At 39.0% G+C, this 11,619-nt stretch overlaps 1 protein-coding gene across 3 annotated transcripts in view; it reads left to right on the forward strand.

Moving 5' to 3' along the window:
* Positions 1–5,118, forward strand: part of LOC308090529 (homeobox protein MSH-D-like) — a 6,887-nt gene extending 1,769 nt beyond the window's left edge. For all 3 annotated transcript variants that reach the window (XM_080435740.1, XM_080435741.1, XM_080435742.1), the window contains one exon: positions 4,412–5,118. In XM_080435740.1, coding sequence (XP_080291866.1) covers positions 4,412–4,866 — 455 coding nt within the window. In that variant the 3' untranslated portion in view covers positions 4,867–5,118. The remainder of the gene's footprint in view (positions 1–4,411) is intronic.
* Positions 5,119–11,619: the final 6,501 nt, after the last annotated feature.

Here is an 11,619-nt window from a genome sequence, read left to right on the forward strand (position 1 = left end):
CACGCTGGCTTGTAGATCTGATATTTTTGAATAGCCAAAGTATAAAATATGGTTAAAGTAGTTAAAAATGGTTGTATTAACACATTTTGCTGGGGGTCCCCGGATCCCACTTTAAGAACCAATGGCCTACCTACACATTGGAGGTACTTTTGATTCACTTGATTATTTACATTTTGTATTTATTTTTTATTTGTTTTACCTATACTCCCCCACTATCTCAGCGACAGATAGGCTCTATTGTATTGTTATTTACTCCCCTGCAATTATTTGACAGCTTTAGTTACTAGTTTGTCTACTTTGCAAATGTAGATAATTCATCGAAAACATACATTAAGTGATAAATGATTATCTATCACATGGTTAATCTACTCAGCAGTAGGCTTAGGCTAATTAAAACCAGTCTCACCTTTAACCAGCTGCAAACAATAAAGTGACAAACACATTAATGCATTACTAATTACAATCCAATAATAATGATTGTGAAATGGAACATTATTGGGCATTTTACTTTTGGACCTTTAAGTATAAATAGCCTATATTGAAGCTGATATTTTTGTTGTATTACTCAAGTAAAAAAAAAGAGAAATGCAGTACATTTACCTATAACAGAATAGGACTATTTCTGCATTGTGGTAGGTAGACTCGACACTGTGTTTAACATACTGTAAGTGTTCTGATTGAATGAGGAACTGATTGGATTGGATTAGATCAGCTGTTGATCATGTAGTCCAGTGGATCCCAAACTTTTCAGCTCCAAACCCAACAGAGAAATGAGATCTCTCCCCAGGACTCAAACTATAGTGAAAATAGCCGATCTACAAGCCCGACCATTTAGATCTGCTATCTTCTTAAAAGTTTTTAGTTAATTTTTTTTTATATTTATGATTATAATAATTGTTTTCATCTAAGAAATTCTCTTGAAAATGTTTTGGAAATGTATTTATACTTTCCGTAAATGTTTTATTTTTCGTTTTACTTTTAGAAAATCTTTTGAAATTATAATTAGTTTTTTGTTTGTAGTAAACGAAAATAAATAAATCATTAAGCCTGATTTGTATTTAGCTCAACGCATCAACGTGCCTTGCACCGGTCCAGCTCACGCCACGTCACACCGCGTGAGCTTGTAGATCTGCTATTTTCCGTTGTGATAGACAGGTTAGTTATCTGGCCCCTTATAACAGTGTAGTGCAGATCAAACACTTTTCACGAGCTACTGTCTCAATACAATGTGCCATGTGTATACAATTCAATAGCTCGTTTTGGTGTTTTGCTAACATTTTGAGTCAATTTGCTTATTGTCCATAACATTTATGAATGATTGACTGAATACATGAATGAATGAATAAATAAGAACATATTTTATCATGTGGTAAGTTCACAAATTGTCTTCGTAAGAGGTGAAAGTGATCATGAGTTATTGTGAGAATGTGTTGACAGTGACACAGGAGTTCCCAAATGTTTCCATGTCAAGGACCCTACAAATATCCATGGGCTCTGCAAGGCAGCGGCCTCCCTATTGTGAAATGGCATTTTTTTTTTAAAGAAGGGGAAAATAGCCAATCTACAAGCTCACAGCGCGATGTGTTCTTAGCTAGATAGTTCAACTCGGTTCCACAGATGAATATTGAGAAAATAGCCGATCGGCCATTTTCACAATACTGCCTCTTTCTTATGTAATATTTGACAATTTGGCCAATTTGGTATTAAAAAGGTCTCAAAAGTCCTTTAGAAATGTGCAGATACCCTAAACTGCTGAGTGAGAAAACAATGCTGCACATTAAGCTAATCATCTGGGGGGAAAAAAATGTTAATATTAGTGGAACTGGAGGAGTTTGTTTGTTTTCCCTCTCCTTTCCATTAGGCGTCCCCTGGCGACCCCTGGTGGCTCCCATGGGTGGCGCGGCTAAGCAGTTGTACTATAATCCATACATTGTCAGTCACTACGACTGATTTCAGTCATTTGGATGGGTTCCATACAAGGCACTATGTCTTATATATAAGCACGACCGAAAATAGCCAATCTATACAAGCTCACAACGTGTCGCTCTGCGACACGTTGTGAGCTTGTAGATCTGTTATTTTCGGGTTGTTTGTCATTTCAAGATTGAATTGAGTATTTGCAGGGTTGCACATTCATGAAATTCCTGGAAATATGTTGTAATAAACTTTTTAACCCATTAAGACCTGAGGCGATTCTTAAAAATGTTTTCTAAATATTAACAGTTAAAAAAGAAAAAAAAAAAAAAAAAAAAAAAAAAAAATCAAGATTTCAAAAAGATAGCAGATCTACAATATATATGCTATTTTTGAATAGCCAAATAAATCTAAAATGACACAGATGCGTTCCAGGTCTTAATGGGTTAATAAAAACTTTTCCAGGCCTGGAAAAGGTTTGGAATTAATCAAATGTTTTGGAAAATGCTATTTATTTTCTGAAAAACAATCTAATATTACGTGAAATATGTAACATGGTCAAATGTAGTGCTGCGTGAGAGCGGCCTAATGTATACGTCACACGTGACAAAAATAATAGATCTACAGGCTAACAACATGTTGCACTGTGATATATTGTGAGCTTGTAGATCTGTTGATGTTTTTTCACGTGTTTCGCCCTTCGCCCGAGTCTGTTTCGGTGCATTGAAAGCACACTGGAGTAAGAGACTCATTATTGCACCGTATGAGTGCTATAGGCCTAGAAATGGGCTAAAATACTTTGGAAAAGTTATGGAAAAGTTTTGAAAATTCATTGGTCAAAATGTGTGGGAACCCTGTTGAAGTGGTCATACTAGCAATAGAATAGATTAGAGAGTGTTTGAATTGATCACACTAGCCTGTGTCAGAGGCATCTTAAATAAACTTGGGCGTTTTAATGTTGTTTTATGCTTTTGCTTTTCTTTTGTCTGCCTTATTGTTAAATTGGTTGTAACTGTAATTGTATTCTTGCTCTGTAAGGCACATTGAGCTGCATTTCATGTCACGAAAGGTGCTATACAAATAAAGTTTATTATTATTATTATTATTATTAAAACCATAATGATCTCAGATATTTCAAAAAAAGCCTCACTCTGCTATTTCATCAACTGGTTGGCTGTATGTAGAACAGCAGAAATATTTTTAGAATTTTGAGAATGATAACACCTAAACATCATAATTCTACATAATAATAATAATAATAATAATAATAATAATAATAATAATAATAATAATGATAATAAAGCTTTATTTGTGTAGCACCTTTGGAAACAAAGTTACAAAGTGCTTCACAGAGATAAAATACACCATACAGTAGGAGAGCACAAACATAGAAATAAAAAAATATGAAAAGCAAAACAATGATGCAGCAGTACAGTATAGGACACAACGGGTAAAAGTCTTTAGGTAATAAAAGCGACTCTATATAAGTGGGTTTTCAGGAGGGATTTGAACCGGGGCACAGACTCTGCAATGTTGTGCCTAATGGTTTATGAACCTCTGGTTGTGGGAGGAGGCTCCTTTACATGCTGTTTCACCAATCAGAGGTTTTTGCTTTAACTCATTAAAACCGAGAAATAATCTGTGTCATTTTAAAATGTAGCGTTGGCTATTCAAAAACAGCAGATATACAAGCTCACAGTGCGTCGCTGTGTGCCGCGCTGTAAGCTTGTACATCTGCTATTTCTGAACATTTTTTAAAAATCTTGAACACAAATCTTCTCTTCTGGGGGGGGGGGGGGGGGGGGGGGGGTCCCTGGCACAAAACATTTTGAGAACTACAGATTTTTAGGCATTTGTAGAATCGGCCTCAGGTCTTAAAGGAGTAGTTCAGCCAAAAAATGACTTGTTTTCTATCAATTACACACACCCATGAAACATCGAATTCATGGAGATTAGATTGTTTAGTTTTTGTTGCATTCCAATAGACAAGAGACAATAATTAGATTACCGATGGAAAGATGCTAATGTATCCAGTAGGGAGAGACCGCCGGTCATCAAATTAATGTCTTAGCAATGTGACAAAAACAAAAGAAAAATCTCCATGAATTCAATCCAATGTTTCATGGGGTGTGTAATTGATAGAAAATGTATAGAAAATATTTTTTTGGGGTGAACTACTCCTTTAATGTGTTAACCCATTAAGACCTGGAACGCATCTGTGTCACTTTAGATTCCTTTGGCTATTCAAAAATAGCAGATATACAAGCTCATAGCGCGGCACCAAGTGCCGCGCTATGAGCTTGTAGATCTGCTATTTTTGAAAAATCTTGAAAAAAAATGTTTTAGGATTTAGAAATCATTTTTAAGAATCGCCTCAGGTCTTAATGGGTTAAACCATGATTATGTATCTCACACACAAACACACACACACACACACACACACACACACACATATTGAATCATTGTCCTCGTGTTTCTCTCCCTCCCTCCCAAACAGGCCAGGCGAGTCCCAGCAGCAGCTTCCCGCTGCGGAAGCACAAGACCAACCGCAAGCCCCGCACGCCCTTCACCACCGGCCAGCTGCTGGCGCTGGAGCGCAAGTTCCGCCAGAAGCAGTACCTGTCCATCGCCGAGCGCGCCGAGTTCTCCTCCTCGCTCGCCCTCACCGAGACCCAGGTCAAGATCTGGTTCCAGAACCGCCGCGCCAAGGCCAAGCGGCTCCAGGAGGCCGAGCTGGAGAAGTACAAGATGGCCGCCGACGCCAAGACGGCGGCCGCCGCGGCCGTGGCGCTGCACCCCGGGTTCACGTTGCCGCTGCCCCTGGGCGCCATGTCGCTGTACGGACAGTCGTACTCGGCCTACCAGCACCACCAGCACAGACACTTGCTGCCGCTGTCGCACTTGGGACTGTACTCCGCGCCTCTGGCGTACAGCATGTACCATTTATCTTAGCGGGAAAAAACGTCGCTCGCGTTCGGTTCGACTTTAACCCTGTGATTCTCTACTTTTTTATTTTTTTCATGCCAAGGACCCCCTTAGTTTCATATGCATTAGACCAGCGGTTCTCAACCTGTAGATTGTAGCCAATCTACAAGCCGAGCTTGTCGATTGGCTATTTTCCCAACATTTATCTGTGGAACCGAGTCAAACAAAAATGCAATGTCCTCAATTCCAAGTGCTTGTCAGGGTGGGGGGTTCCCAGTTCAAATTTGATTATTTTGGGGGGGGGGGGGGTCACAGCCTGAAAAGGTTGAGAACCACTTCCATTTGATACTTGTTTTTTCTTTTCTCTGGGACCCGAATCTACACTTTAAAATCCTCAGTACTTATTTGACTGAGTGTGTACAAATGTGGGGACCGTTTGGTTCCATTTGTACGCTCTCTGAGTTACAGAGCCACCAGAGTCAATATAGACCGCTTGGTGGTCCCCGGAAGTGACTTTTAAGAAAGGAATATTTCACCCAAAATGACTCCCCCCCCCCCCCCCCCCCCTATCACGGGCGGGGTACGCACCTGGGCGTCCAATTCGGATTCAACACGAGCTCTGTTCACACTACACATTCTGCGCTTTTTGAAGTAATGAGGATACGAAAGGTTGCAAGACACTTGAATGATACTTTTTTTTTTACATTGTTTTTCTAATCGTGGACCCCTATATTTTTTCAATTCGTCAACTTTTGCCTCTGGTTTTTGGATTCTTCATTCACCGTAAAGGAATGCGACAAAAACAAACATTCTCCACGTATTCAAGGCTTCATGTTATGAGTAAGTAAGGGAAAAAATGTAATTTGGTGGTTGTAGTATTCCTTTAAATAATGGTTTGATACGTTGGAGGCATTCCTTCACCAAAAAGAGACGCGAGGACGCTTGTTTTCTATGCAATGTTTCCACTTTTAAGCATTTAAACGCCCAGGAACTGAATTCAGACTCTCCTTGTGGGGTTTCACGTATTGGAAGTCATACTCAGAACTATTTTTGGCTACCACGTCACAGGATAACAACATTCTCGTCGCTGACTTATGGTAGGCCTGTGGACACGTTTACACGACTCCTGTCACTGAAGAACAGCCGGGGGGCCATAACACTGTCTGTCTTCATTGTTTACTTCTGTGATAACTGGACTGTCTGGAGGAGAGACTGGACATGTGACAGTGACCAGGACATTGTTTATGGAGACTACAGCTTGACGGTTCAGATACAAGTGCCTTTTTCTCTCTCTCTGCAGATGGAAGTTATGCAGATGTTCGCTCTGTTTGCATCGGCTTTCACTGTTTGGCCACTTAAACCCCTCGACTTAGTAAACTACACCAAATCTCTCTGCTGGGGTTCAAGTGGGTAAGGAAGAAATAAAGAAAGAAAAATACCACTTAAGCCCAGTTTTATACTTTGTCGTATGACGGTGTCACGTGGCAGAAAAAAAAGCCAATCTACAAGCAAATCCGCAATGCGTTGTAAGCTTGTACGACGGCTCAATTAGACCATTTAGAACTTAGAACATTTTTTTAAATATTTTTAAAATGTCTTCAATTTTTTTTTATTTTTTTTTACTTTGTTTGGAATTCTTTTATACAGAGGAGAAACTAAACTGGCTTGCCTGGTATCACTATCCTCCTTTTCAGGTTGTAATTCAGGTCCTCACTTCCACTTCGGTCCTCCGTATGCTTGGACTTGGAACATGAACACGTATGCACACAGTACAGGCCTCGGGGGACGCATGGACCCACATAGGATCCGGGGGGGGCATTTTGGTCCATCTTAATCTGTGTAACCATTTTAACCATTATTTTATACTTTGGCTTTTAAAAAATCGCAGATATACAAGCTCGTAGCGCGGCACCGAGTGCCACGCTATGAGCTTGTAGATCTGCTAATTTTGAAAAAAATCTTGATCATTGTGCAAATCTTTGAATATATATATATTTTTCAAACTACATTCTTAACTCAAATCTTTGCTTCTTGGGGTCCCTGGAACAAAACCTTTTCATGTCAAGGACCCCCAAAATTATATGTATTTGGCCCGCGGACCCCCATCTCAAAATATGTTGTTCCAGGGACCCCCCCCCTACGCTACGAGCTTGTATATCTGCTATGTTTTAATAGCCAAAGTATAAAAATAATGGTTAAAGTGGTTACACAGATGCGTTCCCGGTCTTAATGGGTTAAATGAAATACTTGAGGATTTTACTGCGTGGGTTTAGGCTCCACATTATCTCTGGGACAATAACGTCTAAGTTGACAGGAGTAGTTCACCCAAAACTATTGTTTTCTCCTATACTCCTAAACCAATAATTAACATTATTATACATTAAGGAATGCAACAAAAAAAAAACATCTCCGTGAATTCAGGGCTTCATTGCGTGTGTAATTGATAGAAAATAAGTATTTTTTTTGGGGTGAACTACTCCTTTAATGTGTACTTTGTGATTAAAGTCTCATCTTACATTTTATTAGAGCGATATAATATCGTCGCTCGTCGGATGGAAACCTTTTATGTCCAAACGTGTTACTTTTCAGGGAATGGGGGAAAAAATAACCTGTGTTCCAATGGATCCAATGTAGTTATCATTTAGTCACAAGCTCTTTTTAATACTTTCCATTGGTTCAATATTTATGAAAACCCACAGACACACTTAACCGCTTTCACTTTCAAAATATTTCTAAAATAGTGAAAATAGCCGATGTACAAGACTCACAATGCGTCACAACGCATTGTGAGCTTGTAGACCAGCTGTTTTTTTTGCTACCGCTAACGAAGTATCACATTAATTTATGAAAAACCCAAGTTGAGTTTTCTGCCCGACAACGACAATACCTGCTACAGCACACTCACAAACCTCATCAGAAAAATCCTTTAATTCCGTCAGTTAATGTACGCCTATTTATTTATTTTTTACTCTCTTTTTCAACGTGCTGGAAATGAATGAATATTTTTTGTTGTTTTGTTGTATTTATGATGCATTGATGAATGTGGCACAGATGTTCTGAACGAAACATTTTATATTTATACGTCACCGTTTTGGCCTGAAAGTCTCTTTGGAAGGGGCTATAATTATGTTACATTATGCTATGCAGTTTTATATGTGATGTCAATGATGAATATATCATTCAAATGAACCAAAAATAAAGCCTTTAAAAAACTACTTTTTTTGTGATGAGATTGATTGATTGATTGAACTGTGTATTAACATGATTATTAACAGTACAGGTAATGCAGTCAAAGGTTATGCTAAAAAGATAACAACAATCCCCAGGGGGCTTGTTTCCATTGTGGCCAATTGTACTGCATATGCATCACTAATACATATAATACGTACAATAGAATACAAAGATGCTACAAAGCATATTGGAATAAAGCTCAGTAGAATCACAAGATAGAGTATATTTACAGAGAAAGGAGGGGCGGGTGTCAGAGAATTCTACTATCAAGTTGTTCATGGAGTATGTATTTTGAGGACTTTATTTCAGGAATTCATTTTGAGTTTGGGTAACCTTTATGTGAAAGATGTGGCTGTATATTGGGTGAGTAATATCAACATTTTTTGCTCATATTGAATACCTTACAGAAAGTACAATTTAAGTACTTTTTTTCCCCTGCGCATTGTTTTCTGCTTCTTCATTTCGTTTGCCCAGCTCGTTATTGAAACAGCTGTTGAGTGCCTGAGAAAAAGAGAATGTGTATATTTAAATATGTGCGTGTGTGCGTGTGTGTGTGTGCGCGTGTGCGTGTGTGTGTGTGTGTGTGTGTGTGTGTGTGTGTGTGCGCGTGTGCGTGTGCGTGTGCGTGTGCGCGCGCGCGCGCGCGCGCGCGCGCGTGCGTGTGTACTTGCACTTACTACTGTATACGTGTGAGGACTGACTGTCCCCATTAGTAGAATTTGATAAATAGGCATTGTGGGGACACTTATCCCGGTCCTCACAAGATGGTAAAAAATAAATAAAAAAAAAAGATTTAGGCTTGATTTATACTTTGTTGTGTCGCTGCACGACACCGTGTGAGGTTGTAGATCTGCATAAAATTATTATGGTCCTAAAATGTTGATGTCCTCACGAGTATGGTAACACAACCTGAGTGTGTGTGTGTGTGTGCGTGTGTGCGTGCGCGTGCGTGTGTGTGCGTGCGTGTGTGTGCACGTTTGCGTGCGTGAGCGCATATGCATATACATTTCCCGTACGGCAGCGGTCAACTCGAGGCAGCGCTCAACAAACCAGAAACGATACCCATAAATTACCCAGCTCTGTGGACAGTTGCACTTATTACTGACTTGTCAAAAAGCCACAGTTTGGTGGAAGGTTCTTGATTCACTGAGGTATGTCCCACATCAAAGCTAACGCTCTGTTTACACAGGAATGCACTGCCTTTTCCTCCCTTTCGCTCTGGAAACCATTATCTTTGCATTTGACATGAAAAGGGCTCGACCGCATATTTTATAGAGTTGTTCAGGTTTTGGAATTAAAGACATTTGACGTTATTAAGACGTGGCATGAAAGCTGGACCAGCAGAAGTGATTCCTTTGTGATCTATAAGTGAGTAATGGTGTTAATAAATGTCAATCAGTGATTTAAGTGGAACCATTCTCTACTGTTGCTAATAGGGTTTGTCATGATTCTCTTTTGGAGGCCCAGAGGCTGTCGTCGCTGACTGACGGAAACCTTGTATCTCCATATTTTAACATTTATGTTGTTTTTATTTGTAAATTAATGCCTTACGTCAGTAGGGTTTCAAAGTTTTTTAGGTCAAGGACCCCTTAGCTGAGAGAGTGATGAAGCAGGGACCCCCCCACTACATATTGTATTAAATTGTGTTGCAGATTTTTTTCATTGATTTCATAAACTTGTTTGACAGCATTGTCAAACAGTATGGCTATTCCTGTTGTTTTTTGTTTGTTGATTTATCTTTTCTATTAACTCTTTGACTGCGGACGACGCGATAACGCGTCAAGTGCTACTTTGTCCAGTTGGCCGTCGACGCGCTCGACGCGCTGGACGCGCGTTCATTGTTTAATCTCTGATTGCGCTATGCTGCTTAATATTCAATGTTATTCTCGAGTTCCACTTACTTCACGGACATCTGCATCCGGTTCCATGACCTGGATTCCGTTTCCGGTTTTTGATTCTTTTCCCCAGTCATTTTCGTCCAAAATAGGTAAATAAACGGGTTTTCACACGGTATAACGGACAAACGGAACGGTTCTCTTCTATAATCTATGGTCTGGGTGACGATCAGTCATCGCCGTCGTATATCACAACGTAATTTTCGCCGATCAAAACAATGGGGGGGACGTCACATCCGTTTTCATGTTTTTCCTTGTCTAATCTATGAAGAAGGGTGAGAGAGACCCAACGACATGATCAACCTGTCATGTGCTGCGCTCTAGTGGCGGATTTGTGCTGGGTCTTTACATTATGTGTCCTTAAATTATTTTCATGAGAAAAATTCAAAATATAAAAATAAAAAAACACGAAAATTGCTGGCACTGGGGGAGTACTTTATGAAAATACTCTGGCAGTCAAAGAGTTAATATAGAAATATAATGTTATTGGCTTAGCCATAAACATTAGCATTAGCTTAATGTTTTTGAGCCTTTTAACTTTTTCGCTCCTAATAAAGTTGTTTATTTTTATTTGTTTTGTAAAGCAGGTTACTATGGTACTATGAAAAGCACTATATAAGTCTGATGGATTATTATTATTACTATTAATATGTTGTATTTTCAGACATTTAACCACTTAAAGTTTAAGTGGTTAAATGTCTGAAAATAATTTTAAGTTTTAAACCCTCAATACTTAGTAAACTTGACCGTTGGCTCTGTACTTGGTCTGCTCTTTTTTTCCCTCTACGCCAAACCTCACAACGTGCCTCCATGCGGCACGTTGTGAGCTTGTAGATCTGCTATTTGGGGAAATCACTAAAGAATATATATATACACGAGAAAGTTGAAATTGAAAGGGTTTTATGAATATTGAACAAAAGCTAGTGACTAAATATTAACTACATCCACTTGAACACAGGTTCTTTTTATGTTTTACATTTTCGGAAAAGTAATGGTTTTGGACATTTCCAGCAAACAGTGACTACCCATAACAAATGATAAAGTCTATCTTGGCTCATCATTTCCTCATAAGCTGTACTTTTCTGTAAATTAAATTGTGCAAAAACAGCAGATTTATAAACAGGTGAGCTTGTAGATCAGCTATGTTGGCTGAAGAGATTTGGTGTAGAGGGGAAAAAAGGAGCATGCCTAGTATAAGTATATTGGGTTAGTGGCCCGTGTTATAATGTGCATACTGTATATTATAAATTAAGTCAAATCGTTTCACAACAGGACAATGAGATAGAATAATCAATAGTGTCTTCTCTGTGACTCCATAACACAACCCAACATGCAATTACAGGACAATACCTCACATTAGTTATGGGCTAAATGTATTCATTGTGTTATTTCATAAGGGAACAACTTCCTTGTATGGGTAATGTGAAACAGAAATGCTTTATTAACACAATCAATCCGGAAACGCATCGCTGTCATTTTAGATCTGTTTGGCTATTCAAAAATAGCAGATCTACAAGCTCGAAGAAAAAACGTGAAAATGTGTGCAAATCTTTGAATACATATTTTTGAAAGCGAACATTTGTAACAGTCAAATGTCTCAACAAATGTCTTAATGTTTCTGAAAAACTGTTGCTATATCAGTGGTGCTCCAACT

The sequence above is a fragment of the Gymnoscopelus braueri genome, assembly GCF_963280865.1.
Source record: "Gymnoscopelus braueri genome assembly, chromosome: 8".
Lineage (NCBI taxonomy): Eukaryota > Metazoa > Chordata > Actinopteri > Myctophiformes > Myctophidae > Gymnoscopelus > Gymnoscopelus braueri.